At 54.1% G+C, this 20,084-nt stretch overlaps 9 protein-coding genes across 9 annotated transcripts; 4 read left to right on the top strand and 5 right to left on the bottom strand.

The window, feature by feature from the left end:
- Positions 1 to 206: 206 nt before the first annotated feature.
- PG985_009945 (glutathione s-transferase protein) lies at positions 207 to 1,103 on the bottom strand (the record flags this gene model as incomplete). Its single annotated transcript, XM_066829713.1, has 3 exons — positions 207 to 373; positions 439 to 496; positions 555 to 1,103. The coding sequence occupies 3 exons, from the start codon at positions 1,101 to 1,103 to the stop codon at positions 207 to 209; spliced, it is 774 nt and encodes a 257-aa protein (XP_066682103.1).
- A 601-nt stretch (positions 1,104 to 1,704) lies between these two features.
- Positions 1,705 to 1,917, top strand: PG985_009944 (uncharacterized protein; the record flags this gene model as incomplete). The annotated part of the gene is made up of 1 exon (XM_066829712.1): positions 1,705 to 1,917. One exon carries the CDS (start codon positions 1,705 to 1,707, stop codon positions 1,915 to 1,917), a length of 213 nt encoding a protein of 70 aa, XP_066682102.1.
- Positions 1,918 to 2,076: 159 nt separating this feature from the next.
- PG985_009943 (uncharacterized protein) lies at positions 2,077 to 3,010 on the top strand (the record flags this gene model as incomplete). Its single annotated transcript, XM_066829711.1, has 3 exons — positions 2,077 to 2,148; positions 2,208 to 2,596; positions 2,650 to 3,010. The coding sequence occupies 3 exons, from the start codon at positions 2,077 to 2,079 to the stop codon at positions 3,008 to 3,010; spliced, it is 822 nt and encodes a 273-aa protein (XP_066682101.1).
- An 819-nt stretch (positions 3,011 to 3,829) lies between these two features.
- PG985_009942 (uncharacterized protein) lies at positions 3,830 to 5,526 on the bottom strand (the record flags this gene model as incomplete). Its single annotated transcript, XM_066829710.1, has 2 exons — positions 3,830 to 4,227; positions 4,296 to 5,526. The coding sequence occupies 2 exons, from the start codon at positions 5,524 to 5,526 to the stop codon at positions 3,830 to 3,832; spliced, it is 1,629 nt and encodes a 542-aa protein (XP_066682100.1).
- Positions 5,527 to 6,837: 1,311 nt separating this feature from the next.
- On the bottom strand, positions 6,838 to 7,904 carry PG985_009941 (40S ribosomal protein eS19; the record flags this gene model as incomplete). The annotated part of the gene is made up of 4 exons (XM_066829709.1): positions 7,832 to 7,904; positions 7,498 to 7,561; positions 7,386 to 7,433; positions 6,838 to 7,148 (listed from the first exon to the last, which is right to left on the bottom strand). The coding sequence occupies exons 1-4, from the start codon at positions 7,862 to 7,864 to the stop codon at positions 6,838 to 6,840; spliced, it is 456 nt and encodes a 151-aa protein (XP_066682099.1). The 5' UTR covers positions 7,865 to 7,904.
- Positions 7,905 to 8,506: 602 nt separating this feature from the next.
- PG985_009940 (uncharacterized protein) lies at positions 8,507 to 8,871 on the bottom strand (the record flags this gene model as incomplete). Its single annotated transcript, XM_066829708.1, has 2 exons — positions 8,507 to 8,777; positions 8,858 to 8,871. The coding sequence occupies 2 exons, from the start codon at positions 8,869 to 8,871 to the stop codon at positions 8,507 to 8,509; spliced, it is 285 nt and encodes a 94-aa protein (XP_066682098.1).
- Positions 8,872 to 9,986: 1,115 nt separating this feature from the next.
- PG985_009939 (uncharacterized protein) lies at positions 9,987 to 11,985 on the bottom strand (the record flags this gene model as incomplete). The annotated part of the gene is made up of 3 exons (XM_066829707.1): positions 9,987 to 10,621; positions 10,671 to 11,707; positions 11,759 to 11,985. The coding sequence occupies 3 exons, from the start codon at positions 11,983 to 11,985 to the stop codon at positions 9,987 to 9,989; spliced, it is 1,899 nt and encodes a 632-aa protein (XP_066682097.1).
- Positions 11,986 to 14,537: 2,552 nt separating this feature from the next.
- PG985_009938 (mitochondrial inheritance component MDM10) lies at positions 14,538 to 16,124 on the top strand (the record flags this gene model as incomplete). Its single annotated transcript, XM_066829706.1, has 1 exon — positions 14,538 to 16,124. The coding sequence occupies one exon, from the start codon at positions 14,538 to 14,540 to the stop codon at positions 16,122 to 16,124; it is 1,587 nt and encodes a 528-aa protein (XP_066682096.1).
- Positions 16,125 to 18,774: 2,650 nt separating this feature from the next.
- Positions 18,775 to 20,001, top strand: PG985_009937 (uncharacterized protein; the record flags this gene model as incomplete). Its single annotated transcript, XM_066829705.1, has 1 exon — positions 18,775 to 20,001. The coding sequence occupies one exon, from the start codon at positions 18,775 to 18,777 to the stop codon at positions 19,999 to 20,001; it is 1,227 nt and encodes a 408-aa protein (XP_066682095.1).
- Positions 20,002 to 20,084: the final 83 nt, after the last annotated feature.

Raw genomic sequence — 20,084 nt, 5'->3', positions numbered from 1 at the left:
CTGTTGGCGCGTTTCCATTGACGAGTCTATGCCCAGATCTTTCCACGCACAAGGGCGCTATCATGCTCTTAAAGTGTGGGTCCGTCCCGTCAAGGGCCTGATTGGTCTAAGCTCACTGCTCTAGAGTCATATATTGGGCATTCCTACACCCTTTGCAATCAATCTGGTAGATGCATCAGGAACTACTCAAAATCACCTTGTTATCCTCACAGTGCCCCTTGTTGCTCCGGCTCTCCTACCAAATCGTTCTCCGGATAGTGCCGGTAGATACCCCAATCCTGATACTTCTGCCTTCGATCGCTGGCAAGGTACGCAGCTATGTTTGGCCGGGCCTTGACATCCTCCCATAGCTTAAAGACCCTGTCAAAGTTGCCTGTAATATGTGAGTCTTTTCTGCCTGTGTGACTTGGTCTGAATCTAAGAAAAAAAGGAGTTTACCGGATGCTTTGAACTTTTCCATCGCCTTTGGAAACGCATAAGTAGTTCCATCAAGACACTACAACGGTAGAATTAGTCTGTTGGTCCGCGACGATCCGAAAATAAAGTATACTTACTTGGAACAGGACCAGATCAGCATAGGTGAATGTGCCCCCCAGCAACCATGGCCCCGGGTTGTCCTTCTCGCCCTCCAATACCTTCTGCCAATACTCCAAGTGACTGGGAAGCCGATTCTCGATCCAGTACTGGCTCCGCCGGCGGCTCTCCTCCTTCTGCTCCTCGTACGGGAGCATGAGCGCGATGGGGTGGTGCGAGTCGTGGGCCTCGTTGCTCAAGCCGTCCAGCACCGTGAGGGCGAGGGCGTTGACCCGGTACGCATCGTTCTCCTGCGGCCCGGCCAGGCCGAGCTGCCGGCCGAGGTACAGCAGGATGTTGGGGGTCTGCGAGAGGACGAGGTCGCCGTGCTTGAGGAGCGGCGGGGCGAAGTACTTGGGGTTGCCGTGGCCGCCGGCGTCTTTCCAGTGGACGACGGCGTCTCGGGCTTCGCCGAAGGAGAGGGTGCGGGTGTCTTGGTACGGGCGGCCGGCTTCTTCGAGGAGCAGCCGGATGTGCTCTCCGCGGCCCGGGACGCCGGTGTAGTAGATTAGTTCGTAGGGCGCCGTCATGTTGGGTGGTTTTGAAGCTATCAGAAATGCTGCCGTGATGGTTTCTGTGGATAGATTCTGAAACGAGATGCGTAGTTGGAAATTGGAAGTATAGTGTGCAAGGAGATCGTTGTTTAACTTGAGGGGCCAGAGAAACGAGCTGACGGTCTTGAGACTGGGTGGGAGGGATGACCAGATGGCAAAGCTCGGTGCGTTTGCCGAGGTGGGGTGATCCCAGGTTCGCGGAACCAACAGCCTAGCCCCTTGCAGGCTGAAGCCAGGCCATTGGTTGTTGGCTGCCGTTCAATGCACGACCAAGGATTGAGCTTTCCAACTCTATGCAGGCGCTGATTGAAGTTGATGCCTGAGGAATTCCTACTCATATCCTGCATGTAAGGGATGACGATCTCTGATCAATATTATTCCTTTGCGGTCTTTACTGCGGTCTAACCTTCCAATTGGCTATCCTGTCGGTTTCGTAGACCACTAGCCTACTAAGCATCAAATGCGACTTCTACTGCTGCGACTATTACTCCTACGAGTAAAGTAAGATTCAGGCGGGTGACCAAGACTGGTGCTTCTCCATTGTCACAGGGAGTGAGAACGCAGTCACTAGAGAACCATGGCCGATGATCCCCTCAACGCCCCGGCGATGGACCCCCCGCCGGGCGAAGTGCAGGACCTCGACAACCCTCCCAACAAGAATGATGTTGTGGTTGCCGTCTACACAGTCTGCCTCGTCATCGTTTCCATCTTCGTCGCCCTGCGGCTCTATTCCAAGTTTGTCATTTTAAAGATGGCACGAATTCAGGACTGTAAGACGCTTCCTCTATGATAACACTTTCATGTAAATCACACCAAGCTCACGATTCTCATAGACTTGTTGATTCCAACATACGTACGTCTTGTCCCAACCATCACATCCGAAGCGAACTAATGCGTTGCGTGGCGCTGTCAGGGGATGTTTGTCGCCCACTGCGCGTTCTGGCTCAAGATGAACGGGACCACGGGGCATTTCGTTCACACATGGAATTTCAGAGTTCGTGGGTTGGCTCCGTTCTACAAAGTCTGTGAAACCCTTTGATATTCGCGCTCATAGATCCAAATCGTTGATCGTGGGTACAGAACGGCTTCTACGGGCTCATGTCCTATTCCGTGGTGATGGCAACTATCAAGCCCCTGATCCTGCTCGAGTGGATTCACCTGTTCGCCTCCAGAAACTCACAGAAGTCTTTCCGATGGACATGTTACACCCTAGGGGCGGTCAACGTCCTCATGTATACCATCTCCATCTTGGCTGATGCTACCGCCTGCCGCCCGCGGGAGTACTGGTGGGACCGGTCAATCCCGGGAGGCCATTGTGTCAATACCAGGGACCTCCCAATTGCTACAGGGACTATGAATGCCGTCATTGACCTCTTCATTCTACATTTGCCGCAACGTATCATTTGGAGGTCGCACATGACCAAGCAAAAGAGGATCGGTATCTCCCTCGTCTTTGCCCTGGGGGCCATGTGAGTTTCGATCTCCGGAACGAAATGGCCAGCTTCTGACCAGATGCATACAGATCCGTGGCGGCAGCCATCGCTCGCACAGTACTAGCATATCTGTACGCGGAGTCGGCTGACGTCGCCTACCACTTCTCCCAGGCCGGCGTCTTCTGTCTCGTGGAGATGACGGCTGCGATACTGGTCCTCACGGCTCCCACCGTCTCCAAGCCGACGTTTTGTTTGCCCAAGCAAGCAGTCAGCTCATTGGCAAGGTTATTGAGGTCTGGCCACAGAGACGGGAGTGCATTAGCAAGGTCGAATGCTTACCAGCAACATATGGACGAGCATGGCCATGCTGTGCCCCTCATTAAGGCAAGATCTTCGAGGAGCAACAAATCCTCCCGCGCGGGTTCGCATGGGACCGGAGACGAGGTGTAATCGCTAACGGCCTAAATATGGAGCGGCGGAGCTTGTGGGGTTCGAAACGGCTTACTGTCTGACATAAAGGGGATTTTATCTGGATACAGGGTCGGAAAGTAGCTTATGATCACAAGTCAGATGTGAGCATTCATCGTCTGTGGATCCAAACATTAATCCCCACTCCTTCTCAGCGTGCTCGCTTCCGCATAGATGCTGACCCTTTCTACGCATCCGGTGTGGCTTTTACATCCGAGCGCCCCGTAGCCATCAGCCGACCTGTGGTTTGGAAGGGTCCTCAACCCGCTATCTCGTTCTTCCTAGTGACCCGGATGTTTGGTGCAATATAGAATTAGGCGGCCAAGATGACGGTTTCGGGTTGGGTCATGAAGATAAAATAGACCGCCGCACGACGACGCTGTGGTGTTTCTCAGTCTTCAATGGCGGCGTGTATAGCAAGTTCAAGCGGTTCTAACTGCGACAAACGAGAAAATGCCCTAGGATCGCCTGGCAAGAAGGGAGGGAGGACACAGCACTTGGGATAGGAAGTAGTTGAACCAAGTCAGAGATAGGTATACGTATTGACATCTCCTCCATGTGTCTGCCTTTTGAGCTAAGTGGACACTTTGATCTGACTCCATAATTGCTAATGTCTGATGCTGAACCGTGATATCCCCCTGTCCATATGTCTAATCACAATTCCCTTGCCCTCCCTACACGAATACAACCCTATAAAAACCAACCTTGCCATAAACAAACATTTGTAGTTCCTCCGAATTCCAAACTCTTTCTAACATTTGCCTTTCAATGTAATTCGCACAAAACGTTCCAGGTCGCGCGTCACCGTTTACGGAACTGGAGATCGCTGTATGAATAATCCCCTTCTTCCTCGTCGACGCCCATTGCGTCCGCAACCGTATCATTGCTGGATTCCGGCGATGTTCTGTCGACAAACGGATCGTTAAGCACCGGTGTCGGAGGAAACGGCTTGAAGTCCAGCGGGTTGGGGACGATGTAAGGCGCATACCGAGGCCTTCTCTGCACTCGCGGAATGTTGCGTTTGACCTGCGCCTGGAACGCAAACTTGTTGATATGGTCACGGAATGCCAGTTGCTTTTCGGCGCTGACAGCTTGAGGCGTTTCGGGTGGGGGCGTGAACAAGATAGCCGCATCGGGCAAATCTTCGTCGTCGTCGTCGTCGTCTTCAAGCGGAGGTGTTCCATCGTGTTCCATTTGCTCTGCTTCTTCTTGCTGTTAGCCTTTGGACATGGGGTTTCAGTGATATAAAGTTTTCGTCGTGCCTTACCTGGTGACATGCTGAGACTGGCATCCCGTTCCGACCGGTATCGATGCCCGTCCATCAATGCAGGATCCGCCCGCATCGCCGCCTCCACTTCTGCGCCCTGGGCATCCTCGTCCTCCCAGACCTCCCCGTAGACATCTCTCCTGTTGCCCCCGAGTCGGAGGGGCGGTCCCATGCCGCAACCGCTCCTGATCCGAAACCAGATGCCCGTGAGATCCCCCATCGCCGTGACGTATTCAATGCAGCTTTTGCAGGGGTGGGAGTCGATGTAGATCACCATGTACCGCCGCTTCCCCAGATTCATCTCCTGGACCTTTTCCAGACAAAGAACCTGCTCCTCGATGCGCTCCTCCTCCGACTGGCCCGGGCGGCTTTCAAGACGAGCCCCAGCCAGCGAGAATGCGTACATGGTCGACAGGAGCACCTCGACATGGCACGCCGCCCCACGCCCCTTCTGTCGCTCGGTGGGCGGGAGGGCCCCGTTGTCGCGCTGCCCGGTTTTAAACTTGTGGCCCACGCGTACCGACGCAAGTTGGTGGGCGACCGAGCACCACAGTTCCGAGTCGACGACTTGTGGGGCCCGCCCGTCGTCTTTCTTCCACCCAGAGGTGGCGTAGAAGGTCGGTCCGGGTACCACTCCATCCTCGGCGTGCTCGGCAAAGTCGAATACACTCAGGATGGGGAGATCGTCGCCTTCGGGCATGATCATGCCGATAGTCTTGTTCCTTGTAAGCGGCATGCCTGTATCTACCATGCCAACGAGACCATAGACTCCAATCTTGGTGCCAATCTTGGCCAACTTGTAATCATGGTATTTCAGGTCGCCACCACGACGATGCTGGTTCTTCAGAATTGTCCGGCGCGCGGGAGATTCCAGCAGTCCCAGGATCTCCTTCCTGTTGAGATTGCCCAGCGCGTTCTCCTTCCCCAAGCCCGCTTCAACGTACTCGGTCCGGACCAGGTTCGTGTGATCGTTGCCGTGAGCAAAGTCCGCAGCTTTCAGCCGGTTGGCGTTCTCCTTGTGGACATTGGCCGACTTGACCACCACGAGAAACTTGACGATATCGTAGTGGCCCATGAGAGAGGCCAGCATCAATGGTGTGGTTCCCTCGGGCGTGGTTTCTTCTAGCGACTGTGGGTGGCTTTGGATGGTTGCCACCACTTTTTCTAGGTCGCCATTCAAACAATTGAGGTGAATTGGGCTGAGTCCCAGATGCTCGATTGGCGCCACCATCTTGTCTTTCTGAATATCAAAACGAAGGGGATGTACGCAGCGAAAAGGCGATCACCTATGGTTGGAAGATTGAAAGATTCATCTGGAAGTCGGTTAGTATTACATATCTGCACTCCAAATATGAAGGTGCAAAGATATGTGGATGGCTAGGTGCAAGGTGACAAGATCGACTGGCGATGGAAGGAGCTGCGTGGAAAATGCGAGTGTTGGGACCCGAGTACTCACCTCAATCTGATACAATATAATGTAAAAGCGGCGGTTCTTGAATAAAATAAGATGCACAGAAATTGGTGATCGTTGGACGGACTTGTTGGGAGTTGATGAGCCAGGGCCGACGACGAGGTTGGGTGTTGCAATTAATGATGTTGGGGCAAGAGCTCCATCAAGCTCGAAGTCTTGCAAACGGGCATCATGTAGCAGGCAAAGGCAGTTGAGCTTACCATGAGCTGCCTTGGCAGGAGGAGCTATCACCATGTTCTCGGTGGGTGGATCTCGGGTTCAGGGGCGAGGCGGGCGGTAATGGGACCAGGATGGATGCTATTAGACAGGAGCCCTCCATGTAAGACTGAAGAAGAGAATCAGATCCCAGACGCCATGCCATGGTTCCACGTGGGCAATGGTCCGGCATGTTTAAGTATGAAGATGGCGAAGAGAAGATGCCAAACTTACTATGCCACATTGCCGGCAGTGATGTACGGACAGCATCCATGCGCCGATGCTCAAACATACGCACCAACACTGTCACATACACCAACGCCAACGAATGTGTACCAATGTCAATGTACATATGCGTCGGAGATGATGTGGCCAGCGACGACGTATGTGTAGGGTAGGGGATGTGGCGCGATTTTGCGCATTGCTAGCTGTTGGAAGACATGGCAGACATATTGCCAAATCCGATATATCAGGCATATCACTTCTAAAGATAGGGCAAGAGCGTTAGTTGGGGCAGGGTGCAAGATCATCGATGACATGCAGTTGGTTTCCTTGCGCTCCGATCAATCATGTTTCCAAGTCAAGACGATCAGCATGAGCGAATTGCGGATGACGAGAATTGTCAAGGAGGTCTCGCGGTGCTCATTGGAATAGATCAGGTAATCCCGAAAAGCACAACGCATCAATTGGTATCAGAGGAAAATATCCATTGGAGGCAGTAAAGCTGACCTCTCTCCATTCATCAGGACTACGAAGTCCGAGACTGTCAATCCATTTTTAACGCCATCCATGCCTCATGAACCGCAGAATCCCAATCCCGATCAGAAGTCAGAGTGTCGTAGTCGATTTCATAGCGCCATCACGGTTGCTACCATCTTACTCGTCGTCAGACTCCTCCTCCTCAGCCTCAGCGGTGGTCTGGGCGATACGGTCAAGATCACGCTGGCCGGACTGGGTGATGCGGCGGCCACCCTTCTCCTCGTCGATCTCAACGACACCGATCTTCTCAAGAGCCTGGAGGATCTTGCGGTCGACGCCACCGGAGGCATCGACGTGCTTGGAGGGGCGGACACCTCGGTTCTTGGCGGTACCGTGGACCTTTCGGAGGCGGCCGACACCAACGGTCTTGCGCATGTAGACGTGGCGGGCGACGGAAGCGGCGCGCACGTAGAACCAGTCAATGTTCTCTGCAGAGGGAGCAGGTTAGCCATCAATGCCACACAAGCCGCAATTGAAAGCGGTGAAAAGTAATGTATGCGGTGGGAGTATCGTTCAGCAACAATAAGTTGAAATCTTTGTCCGCAAGCCGAAGCAAGCGATCTCAGGTTTTGTGGATGGTTGTTAAAGTCATCATAATACGATGGCAAAGGGTTTTGCCATGTGAGACAACCAGGTGTGGTGATAGAAAAATTGCTGGAACTTACGGGGAGGAAGCTCGCGAGAAGGACCGGTCTTGACAGTGTCGACCCAACCTGACAGAAAAATGTTAGCGACAATCGCCTCTCAACAGCTCAGACGGGTGCGCAGCAGACTTACCGGGGATGGGCAGCTTGCCCTGACGCTTCAAGAAAGAAGAGTAGTTCTCGATGAACTTCTGCGCCTGAGCAGATAAAACACATCAGCATGATTCCGTCGTCAGAAGTCTTGCGACTCCCTCGCGCCTGCTCCAAATGTGATATTCCATCCTTGCTCTTGCATGGGGGTTCCCGGTCGTTTTCTCTTCTGCTGCTATAATGCTGCCCAGAACTGGTTCTGTGTCTTGTGGTCTTGCAATGATAGAGAGAGTCGAATTCGGTCGGATCCCATCTTGATTTTGGCTTGCAGTGTGCGAGGTCGTCTCTCAGGGTGTTGAGCTTTCGGAAGAACCTACATCGACATCGCGGACGGTGATACCTCCAGGCATTTTGGCGGTGTTGTTTGGTGAAGTCGGAGGGTGTTGACTGTGATGGGCTGGAGGGGATCGGAAGTTGGGCGTCGACGTGGAGGGTTGGATGTTCAAGTGAGCCAAGCGGAAATTTTGCGACTTTGGGACTGGATCGCGAAATTGAGCACGGGCAAGAGAGAATTACCGTAGGCCGCCAAGATTAGGGTCGAACAGCCCTCCCCCGCAATAACTTTTTTTGTGATTAGTCTGTGCTCAAGCCCCAGCCCCCACTAGCCACAGTGGCCAAGCTGGTCTACAATCACCTCTCAATTTGTGGGCACTCCCGGCTCAATTGGACGGCGGTCTGTGCTTTCACCGGCCTTCCGGATTGCTTTGATCCAACTTCACGACCTCTTTGCGACAAGCAGCCCACGCGAAGAATATCATGCAACAGTAAGATCAAGTGATTATAAATAGTAATTATTCAACTGAGCATTTCGAATCAGTTAAGTGCCCGCCGCTAACGCCCGTACCACAATTGCCGGATCCAGTCTCAGGCCCCTCTGCGTATCCCGATCACGTGCCCATTAATCCTTCCCTTCCAGCCAGAAGACCCATTACTCGACCACCATGCCGACTACAACAACCTCTGCTGACTACTAATGCGCCGAACCTTCTCGGTCACCTGTTCCTGCTTGCCGAGTCCCATCGGGCGTCCCATTGCGCCATCTCCGCTCGACGGTCCCCGCGTTCAGACGGCATGCCCTGGGCGAAGCGCTCATCCGGTCGATCGTCCATGACATAGACTTCGAGCCTGTTTGGCTCGTGGTCGTGCTGATGATGGTGGTGATGATGGTGGGAGGATGAGGAGCTCTTAGACTTGGGCTTGGATGAGCTATGGTGATGGTGGCTCTTAGGCTTCTTTGAAGAGGAGGACAGTGCGTCCTTGTCACTGTTGAGAGCGTGTTAGTCGGGTCTCGGTTGACTGGGCATGAAGAAAACCCTCGTAAGTGGCACGTCATTACTACTAACCTGTGTTTGCCCATGTTGAGGTGAGTGGGTTGGTGATCTGAGTAGAAGATATTATAGACAGAATGATATGGTGACGCTCAAGGTCTGTTACTGAAATAAGTTGTTATCGCTGGTGGTAGATGGTGTTGTGTCAAACAAATATATTTCAGTTGTTGGGGAGAGGATTGTCCATTATATGTATGTTGTAGAGGACATGAATGGAAAGTGTTGGTTGAGAGTGCATCCCCCTATGTTAGCAAAGGTGGCATATTCCCTTCTTGGTGTGGTCATTTTCCCCTACTAGATTTGATATCAGGAAGACAGTTGCCCTTGTGTGGTAGGAGTGGTAGTATGTGAGTAGGTACCTTTTCCCTGACCAGTGCCTTTGGTTCGCATTCCTGGGTGACTGGATGCAGCACCAAAAAGTACAGTTTCATAAAATCTGCCTGGAGTTATGATTTTATTCCCATTGGTGGTTCCGCGGCGGGAGCTGCGTTTCAGGATACGGGGCTGTCATGCTATGTTTCTCGTATTCCGCAAGCCCGGAGTGGCGTCATAAGTCGGGCTTATTATGAAGTCCCTGATTGGAAGGGAGCTTTTACCTTCTCCTCCCACGTGTGTAGGAACCGGGGTGGCGTTATCCCTAAACGCCTATGACTTCCCAAAACGGTTCGTATGCCCATAGGGAACACCATTTGAGCCTCATGTTCTGTTTTGGTCGCCCCCCTCTCTTTGCCGTCGACGCCGGAATACCGCATTTCAGGTTTTATGCCAGAATCCAAGGGACTCAACTTGATTCTGAGACCTCACGGATTCTCAATAATGTTCGTGTAGTACGAAACGCAGTTTCATGATTGTATAGTCAATGTTGCAAAAATAATGATGTTTGATTTCCACCTCTGGCATACGAAAATCAATTTTACTGCATCAAACATGATTATGGGCAAACCACAAAATGAGTTTCTCAGAGCAAATATCATTAGTTCGTCAAATTACTATCTGCAACTTCCAGAATCGCAGCCAGAGCTAGTATAAAGAGGAGGCATGACGGGAAATAATTAGGAGACCGTATGAGTGCGGCAAATCATTAAGGAGATCCCATCCGCCCGCCCAGCAACGACGAAATTCCCACCTGTCCCCCCTTCCAAAATCAGAAAGTTGCCCTCCACTGCCCAGACGCCGGCAGGGCAGCCGACTCATTACTGTAGCTCCGGGACTTCTTCCGGTGCACGCTCAGCTGGTCACCGCTGTCACCGCTCCCCTGCCGCTTTCTGCCCCCGGGCAGCCCGAACGGCCCGTGGGTCTTCTTGGCGTGCGCGGTCACGTTGTCTTTGCGCGAGTACGTCTTCCCGCACTGCTGGCAGCTGAAGCGCAGCTCCTTCAGGTGCGTCTGCCGGTGCTTGTACAGGTACGTGTTGGCCTTCTCCGCTTTGCCGGTGGGGATGAAGTCGCATTCCGGGCACCGGAGCTCGTTTATCGACGCTTGTTTTCCCCCAGTACCCGGGGACGAGCTGGAGCTGTCCGCCGAGTCGGGCGAAATGCCCTCGGAAATGGTCTCGTGGCGGCGGATGTAGTTGTTGTTCTGGGCAGTGGTAGCAGCAGCAGTAACAGGCGCTGCGGCGGCTCGTGGGAACGGGTTCGTGTACGATCTGGCCAACGAGTCTTTGAAGGTCTGCTCGGTTGGAGTCGCCGTGGTTGCGTCAGTGTTGCCCAAGTTGAAGAACTGTAGAAACGTGTAATCCGCATTGTCGGGGTCGCAGGTCATGGGATCGTAGTGAAGACCGCCTACGGGGTGGAATGTCCACACTTAAGTCAGGCGTGTGATGCCTGGTACGGATCGAATCCCTCTTTGCAATGTTGGCGGCATTTCCCTCCAGAGGATCTTGGGGGAACATGCTCGCCGACAAGTCGGGGATGCCAATGCTGGAAGCGACGTGTGTAGACTGGTTGTACACAATGCCCGCCAGGTTGGCAGAGGGCTGGTTGATATTGGCGGTTGAGGACTGGCGGCTCATCTGGAACAACGAGTTCAGATCGCCACTTTGCATAGTCATGGTGCCGTTGAGTGTGTTGGGCGACTTGGGAGAGGAAGTTGGCGAAACGTCTGTGGAGAACCCTCCCATCGACTTTGTAGACATGCCGGATACATCCGTCGCAGGTCTCTGGTAGTCGGTTTCTGCTATTTGGGAGAGGTTCGCCACACTCTGGCCCGCGGATTGCTTAGGCCCCCATTGGGTGTTGAAAGTAACGTTGGCCTCGAGCTCGCTTCTCAGTTGCTGGCTTTGGTTCCAGGGCAGCTCTGATACGGGTGAAGTACCGACAAGCTCATGAAGCTCACGTGACGAATACCCGGAGGAGCTCGAAGAGCCCGTACTGGGCCTCTTCCCATGATCGGGGTATGAGTTGAACCGCTTGCGGCTGGTGTAAAGTGGCAATTCCTCGAACCCGTCCGGGGAGCCGCCACGGTTGCGCAATTCTCTTCCGAGGTCCTCCTTCAGGGTGTGACGGCAGTTTACACAGAGATGCGACTTGGGGCCGATCATGTGCTTGACCACCGCGGCCGAGGCGTGGAGAAACTGCATGGCTTTGGTGCTCAACCGCGTACGTAGCCAGGAACACTTCTTCTGGGTGGTTGTGCGGAATGTCTGTGTGGTGTTGCATTCCGGGCAGTCGTACTTCCCGTTGGAGAAGAACTCGCATTCCCGCAAGTGCCATAGCATCTGCTTGGGATCGCGGAAAGCCCTTGGGCAGTCGCTCATCAGGCAACGCACACCATCCGGCGTCGGAGATGCTTCCTCAAGAAGGTAGTACTCCATTGCCAAGGCGTAGAGGCGGCTTTTGGAACAATTGTCAACCACCCTTGTTTGGAACCTTTGCAGAGGTTAGTACTAGCTGAGACACAAGTAGATGGATGAGTCTTACCCGCAATCATGGCTGGGAGTTTCCTGCTTAGAGCCACGCGCCATGTTTGCAAAGCTCGGCTTGGGAACAAGGTTGCTATGCATGCTGTTGAGGCTGCTGTTTGCTGAGTCGAACATGGTATCGGAACTGGAGCTACCATATGAGCCGGATGCGAACAAGTTCGAGCCGGCTTGGTTGAAGTTGAAATACTGCGTATTCGCAGAGGGGAACGAGTAGGTGGTCTCCATCATGGCAGTCGGGCTCTGTTTGCGCGTCAAGCCGTGGCTCAACTTTCGGGATCGCGGAGCAGAGATTGAACAGGCTGATAAGCAACAGATGGTGTATCGATATATCGTGGTCGTCCAATAGATAATAACGTTTTCCGCCATGCTGCTGCTCTGGCCGGCCGAATCCCTTAAGGGGTGCGGAGAGACACGGGATTGAAGATGAGGGCCAAATCGCATGTGTGGATTACGCGTGCCCCCCTTGGAATTGCTTTCCCCGTATTCCCTAATGCCAGCGGTACTTTGACTGGTGGAAAGCCATTTTGAGGGCCTTAAGGGGCCTTAAGAGCCTCAAGGGACCGCCCACAGTGCATTGTACACAGTTGCGTATGTCTTCAGGGCGATGCTGGATGGCGCTAGGTGCATCTTGGGTGTCGGTGTCGGATTCGAGATCGGCGACCGTAAGGTAAACAGGTTTGTAATCAGGGCAGAATCACTAGAGGGAACCGGAAGTGGAATAAGGCAAACACGGCGAGTTGTATCAGGTCATGCATGTAGTGGTTTGCCTTCTTGGCTTGTTTACCTTAGGCAGCCGACATCGTCCCTCTCTGAGCAGGGAATCAGCCATGTGACAATATAGGGAAGGGAATGGGGGTATGGGGATATGGGGGGAGGGGAAGACGCCGACTGCCGAAACACGGAGCCCCAGCGGAGGATCGGAGTTATGGGCTTACTGGTCTAGAGTGTTGTTGTCCTTCCCTTTTCCAATGCGAAGTCCTTTTGGTTGAGTGTGCCCAAGTCATAATCCAAGCATTTATTGGAGTCTGCCTTATATGATTGACCGAAGCGGGGATGCAAGATGACTTCATCGTGCCAAGTTCATGGATTGTCGGGGAAACTGCGGGCTGGGAGGCCTCGCGGCGAAGGAGAAGACGGCATGTATGAATGGCCGTCTGATGCCGTAAGTGTAGGAAGAGTAGATGGACAGAGAGGAGCGGATATATAGTTGGCAAGTCCTGACTAGATATCAATAGGACTATAAGCATTCGACCGCAGAACTGATGGTCATCACCAGTTATGGGGCCATTCCTCTAAGATAGATTTCTATTAAAAGCATCACCGTCAGCCCCCAAGACCTGGCTCAGCGCGAGCCTGGTAAGGCTTGCTCTAGTGCTGCGACAGCTGACATCTCATGGCGATGGAAAGCCTATAATCACCCATCTCACGACGTCTAGTTGAACACAGCCCCGCGGTATGAGGTTAGTAGGATGCAGATACTGGGCTGAAGCCTGGGGGCCGTAAAGGTCTTGAGGCCCAAAGCCTGGGAAATGACGGATGAGACCCGAATTATAAGCAAGGCAAGACATGGCGCGAAGATCTGATGGGGCCGCTACCCAGCACGATGCAGATACACTGCCTCCATTGCGTAGAGTGGTATTGCATGGCGTCGGCATATCATTGGCCAACAAGAGCAGCTAATGCGCTGTAAATGAAGTCTGGAAAAACAAGGAGCGGGGTCAATTGCGCCCGAGACAGATGGGGTGATAATCGTCTCGATTTATCACATATGCTGTGTTCATGTTCCGCAAACCACTGTTGTCCCATATCTCGAGCTCATTGGGACTTGAAGAGCCACCAAGGACTCGGGACTTGAGCATCCGCGTAAGGATGAGCTGTGGGCCTTGTGGTTCGGTGAGAGAGTGGCAGACTGCGTGGCTTTGCAGGACAGCATCTTGTGCCATGCTCCACGAAGACTCGAGGCATTCCAATGGGGTTGCCTGGAGTTAGACAAGTAGTTGTCATCAGGATTAGGGCGGCTGATCATCATCGCACTGGACGAACTTCTGGCAATCTGAGAGCCAGCTGGCAAGATCACACCGAGTTGCAGCGCCACTCGGTGAGGGCATGCTTAACCGAGCTATTCCAAAGGTAGACGCCGGATTATCAAACAAGTCCCACGATCTTTTGGGAAGCAATTGACAGATGAGGTTGATAGTAGGTTGAAACCCCTGAAACCCAATCCTTCGGGACGGAGGACTGAGCCCACATCACGTGGTATGGATTGAGCCCCTCCAACAAAAATAGAACAGCACTCTGGCACTATCATGGCTCCATGTTGATAGCTTCTGTCATCTGGATGAAATCGCAACCCAATAATGAAAGATAGCACAAGCAATTGGATACGCATGAAACTTTGAATTTGTTTGACTACTCTGAGTGTCTTGTTGGAGCTCGGCACTTGGGGTACTAGGTAGAACTACTTCAGGTATATCGAGATTAGCCCGCCTTACGGCAGAAGTAGCCTTATCGATAAAGCTCCAAGCTGTCCATTATGACAGCAGCCTCAATTCCGACTATCGTTCCAGACAAATTGAATAAGCCATTCGAGCTTCAACTCAACCCATAACGCTGCACCAGCCAGGGGTTGCGTCGTCACTCATTTCAAAACAAGCCCATTCCCACCAATGCTTTCTCGGTAGCCATTGAGCTTACCTCCGGGTAAGCGATCCGACCAACACCGCACCATCAATCACCCCTAGGCATACTTGTGCTTTGCCTGCGACTCGGCAGCAACCATGCGCGAGTTCATGGACTACATCCAGAGCGCCTTCTACACCGCGACGGGCTGGAACCGCGACAACTCGTACTCGTCCCTGAACGCGACGGCCAACGCCCTGCTCGAGTTCCCGACCCCGCGCGGCGTGCGCCTCGCCCTCGGCTCGCTCGCGACCCCCCAGTTCGCCACCGCCTACCAGCTCGGCACCGTCGGCGTCGTCGACGGCTCCGTCTCCTACCTCTACTCGACCGTCCCGCTGCACGACACCGTCGCCCAGAGCGCCCGGATCCCCCTGCCCGACCTGCTGAAGGGCTACAAGCCGCTCGAGGAGCTGAAGAATGCAGCCACGCTGGCAGCGGAGACGAGTGCGAATGACGAAGATGTATTGAAGAAGCAGCAGCAACGGAAAGAGGCCCTGGCGTACGGGCGGCTATATCTGCCCCGGTCCATGCTAGAGGCGCTCGTGGTGAAGCGATTCACGCCCGCGCTGCAGCTCCAGATAAGCGCTGTGTCCGACCAGACGCTGCGCAATGGCGGAACGGTCCTGGGCATGGTCCAGTACGACAAGGGGCGCTACGGCATCGAAGGCCTTGCCTCGTCGGACGGCGGCCTCATGGGCGTGCGGGGTCTTTACAACTTTGGGGGCGACGCGGAAAAGTTCAACGAGGACGGCACCACGGCCCCCAACAGCAACGGCAATGGCAACGGCAACGGAGATAAGATCTACGGGCGCTTCAGCACGGGAGCAGAGCTCTACTACGGCACCCTGAACAAATCCGGCGGCATGAGCTTCGGTCTCCGGTTTGCGACACTGCCCTCGCACAAAGGCACGCCCCTGACGGCTACGATGACGATCAACCCCCTGATGGGCAACATGAGCTGGAGCTACGCCGTTATGGCCGGCCAGCATTGCTCCCTGGCCACCAAGATGGATTTCAACGTCTACAGTTACGAGAGCGACTGGGCGGTCGGCATGGAGCTGTGGCGGAGGAAGGGCTCGTGGACCATCACGCGCAAGAACGGTTTCATGGACGACATCAAGGACGAAGCGACCACGACGGTCACGGATGTCGCGACGGAAGCTGCCTTTGCGCAGCGGTTCGAGAGGAGTTTCCAGTCGAAGATGGACTGGAAGCTGGACGACTCGGCCTTCCCGGCAGCAGTCGATGCTGCCGCGCCCGACGCCATACCCGAAATTATACCCAAAGTTACACCCAGTCCCGTACCCGATGTGGCATCTAGCGCCACCACACTCGAACCCGCGTCGCCCTCCCTGAACCAAGTTAAGGTGGAAGAGCCAACGAAGAAAAACAACAACGCAGAACGCAGTTTCCAAGCGAAGTTGGAGTGGAGGCTGGACGACCCAAACGAGAAAAAGAACATTAAGCCCGTCCAACCACCCCCGCAAGCAGTTGCAGAAGCCGACTCGGACGAGCCCGAGTACCCTGGTGTGCTAAAGGTACGGCTGGACCAACACATGAAAATCGGGCTGGTCTGGGAGGGTCGGGTGAAGTCTCTGCTCTTCAGCCTTGGCAGCGGCATTGATCTCCGGAAGCTGGACTCCCCGTTCCGGAGTCTGGGCCTCGAGGTGCAGTTCACCTCATGATGAGATTCGAGGAGATGATCACAAAAACCATCATGGTATATCTATACGACGAACTAGCCATTGGCTGAGCCAAGCAGGACACAGCATTAGAGATAGCAGTGCTATTGGCTTCGAGGCCTGACCCGTCATTCGGAATACCTTCTACAACATGTAGTCGAGCGGGAAACCCGCAGATGCAAGACAGGATGTCGGCATCGCACATGATCGTACGACCATGCGGCTCAATTAAGATGCAGATGCAATTGAGTTTGGGGTGTGCATGCATGAATGTCACCTATGATAGAATCTTGCTTTTCAATACCCCCTCACTTGGTGGAGGATATATTTGTGATTTGTGGTAGGAACTCCATAGTACAAATGAAATATGCATCTCGTAATATCCAGCCAATGGCGCTTCTCAACCTGCGACTGATTCATATATCGCATCTGGATCAGAATCGGAAGAAGGAGCCTGTACATAACATGCCACTTGAGCGCCGTGATGGTCCGACCGAACTGCTGGGTCCTCCATGTGCGAAAGTCGGGGATCAACTTCGGTCGCTTCGGCGGTACCGCATAAAGCAAGCTGATTTTTGTGCAAGATGCCCGAACACCTTGATGGCCCGAATGAATTGTGTGTGCTGTGATTGGACGGGCAGAGGCAAGTGGGGAGGCCGCCCGAGAATGAGGACCCTGATGGCAGATACTCCGGGCCCTCTTCTGTGGTGCTGCCAGGGGTCCGTGACGTATCGTATGGCTGGAATTTGGAAAGGAAGAGCCCCTTCTGGCAAGCTGGGTCTTTGTCGTGCAAATAATGGGGTCCTTCCTGTCTTCATGTTTACATGAGATAATAAGTCACAAAAGCTTTCCCTCGGAAGAGATTTTATCTCAATGGCCTTGTAGAGAGAAACAAGAAGTATTCGATCAATTACTTATGCTTCCGCTAGCTGCTGAGGTGGTGCTGAAAACAATTAGGCTGACTGAACTGAGTCAGGTTTGTATGTTTTGGACATGGGATGTCAGTTTGCTTCCGGGCAATGGGGCTGAAGAGGCTGAAAAAGAATCGGTAAGCAGGGGGCGGCGGTATGTAAGACAGGGGGTACCCCTCTATTGCGCCCCCACTGAAATATACAAGCTGCTGGGCGCGCCTGCAATTGAATGGCTTGGCGCAGAAAAAAGAGAACGTGAGAAAGCTCGAGTGTCCATCAAGGTCCTCAAACTCCAGACGGAGTGGGATCGTGACGCGCTGCTCTCACGACCTTGCGATTCTCCCCCGTTCTCGGTCTTGCTCGTTCTTTAATGTTGTGTTATCACTCATTTACCAAGCTGCTGAAGAGGGTTTTAGGACACAATCGTTACATCTAGCATCCCCTGGAGTTTTTATGAATGAATGCGACAAGACGGTTTGCCATTTGAGTTCTTTTATTTTTCTGGCGCATAGCGGCATCGCATCACACACGGAGTAGCGGGAGTCATACTGGTCATTGTTACTGCATGCTTTTCCCACCCCCATCCGCCCCAGGCTGTTTTTCTCATCGAAGCCCTCTTCCAGCCTCCCAGGAAGGATCCTCCTGCTAGTCAGTCGGCATTACTACGAGCACAAAGCCAAAGTTGTGCATAAAAGAGTGTGCGCGCACACACATAGGCATTGATCTGGGCCACGACCATAACAAAGTGCATTGTCTGAGTGTCTGTCTGTTAGTCAGGGCGAATAAGCAGGAGAAGAAGAGGTCCAGCCCGCGATTATATAGAAGCCCCTTGTCGGCTACCACACCCGTGCTATTGGGAATTGGGCTGACGTCCATTATCGACGACGACGACCACTCGGTAAGTTCCCTCTCTCCTTGCATACATGCACATTCCCCTGCTTCGTGCGTTCCCCCCCAAACCCAGCCAGGCAAGCTATCACTGGTCCTTTGATCCCATCCTAGTCGCTTTTAAGCTTTCAGGCTCGGCGAGCCGGAGATATTCGCTTCTTTGGTGTGTGGTGACGGCCCTCAAGGTGCATGAGTTCGTAGCGATGGGATGAACGTTGGGCCCTGCTTTCCCACTGTTCAGCAGCCACTCACAGTCATCGAACCACACCCTGGAAGGCAGGATTACTACATGCGTTCATCCCAGGAATCGCAACAAGAACCTTGAGGGAAGTCGAATCACTAATTTCGGCCGTTCTTCTTCTCCTTGTTTTCCTCTTTTTTCCCCGGGACCATGGTCTCGGCGACGACTACCTTGCCCCCGTCACAATTTCTTTCCCCGAAAGGTCATCCCACTTGTACTCATTATAAAGACGCTTCGTTGCAGCAGCTTGACTAACGATGGTGCTCCCATAGCTGCAACTTCCCACCACCAAGCTTTTGTCATTCCAAATCTTGGACGCATAAGGTTTCTTGGCACCACCACCCACCGCGTGGCCTAGTTCCTTCCATTCCTCTGTGGTATTCCACGACATCAGGAATAAGCTTTCGTGGCCACATCCTCATCCAGGGGTCTCCGGAGCTTATACGGACCCAACCCACCGGCGTCACTGAAAAGTACACCGGTATAATCAATCGGGCTGAGCTTGGTAGCCCGCCAGAGGACGGCTTATTCAGCACGCCTTCTGTATTTCCAGACCATTCGACACAACATTGCCGTCGCCTTGGAATCTTTCCTTCAGCCAACAACAACAACAATGGATCGCATCGCAGGCGTCGTCGCGTCTGCGCTCGCCCGGCGGCAAGACGCTGGCGCCCCCGAACCGGATGCTGGTACTAGCGGCTTCACGGTAGAAACACAATGCGACAGCGGCAACGAGTTCGACGGCCGTATCGGCCTGCGCGTCTCGTCCATCTTCGTCATCCTAGTCGGCTCCCTAATTGGCGCCATGCTGCCCGTCGTCCTGGCTAGGAGCTCCAAGATGCGCGTGCCCAAGCTGGCCTTCTTCGTCGCCAAGTACTTCGGCACGGGCGTCATCATCGCGACGGCGCTCATTCACCTGCTGACGCCCGCCTTCGAGGCCCTCGGCTCGCCCTGCCTGGAGGAGTACGCCATCTCGGAGTACTCGTGGGCGGCCGGCATCTGCCTCATGTCCATCATGGCCATGTTCGTCATGGAGATCCTGATTGCGCACTACGACATCTTCGACGGCCACACGCACGACGCCGAGTCCCTCGACCCGTCGCTCGACCTGCTTAGGAAGAAGGGCAGCGACTCATCGTCCCCGCCGTCGCCGACGCCCGCGCACGCCCACCCGCATTCGCATGGCCCCAAAGACCTGGAGGCAGGCCACGGTGGAGGTGTCAAGGAGGCGACCGAGGGCCACCCGCGGTTCCAAGTGCCCGGCGCCGACACCGATATTTCCTACCCCCGCGGCGAAGACCACCTCGGCCACGCCCGCGACCACACTGAAAACGACAGCTACTCCGCCTTCGCGGCGCAGATGACGGCCATCTTCATCCTCGAGTTCGGCGTCATCTTCCACAGCATCTTCATCGGCCTGACCCTGGCCGTGGCCGGCGACGAGTTCGACATCCTGTACATCGTCCTCGTCTTCCACCAGACCTTCGAGGGGCTCGGTCTCGGCGCGCGGCTCGCCACGGCGTCGTGGCCCAAGGCCAAGAGCTACATGCCCTACCTGCTGGCCGGCATGTACGCCATCAGCACGCCCGTCGCCATCGCGGTCGGTCTTGGGGTGCGGCAGACGCTGTCGCCCAGCAGCCCCACCACGCTGATCGTCAACGGCGTGTTCGACTCCATCAGCGCGGGCATCCTGCTGTACACGGGGCTCGTCGAGCTGCTGGCGCACGAGTTCATGTTCAACCCGGACATGCAGAAGGCGGGGCTCGGGATTAAGTTGCTGGCACTCGGGTGCATTGCGTTGGGGGCGGGACTGATGGCGCTCCTGGGTAAATGGGCTTAGATGATAATAAATATTTTGGCATTGGGCAATAGATAGATAGAATCGGAATCAAAACTACGACTTAATGGAATGATGTTCTATTT

This window comes from Apiospora marii (assembly GCF_038362585.1).
Source record: "Apiospora marii strain CBS 49790 chromosome Unknown utg000006l_segment0_segment0, whole genome shotgun sequence".
Classification (NCBI taxonomy): Eukaryota; Fungi; Ascomycota; class Sordariomycetes; order Amphisphaeriales; family Apiosporaceae; genus Apiospora; species Apiospora marii.
The sequence above is the reverse complement of the archived record's forward strand: the minus strand, read 5'-3'. Positions and strand labels throughout refer to the sequence as shown.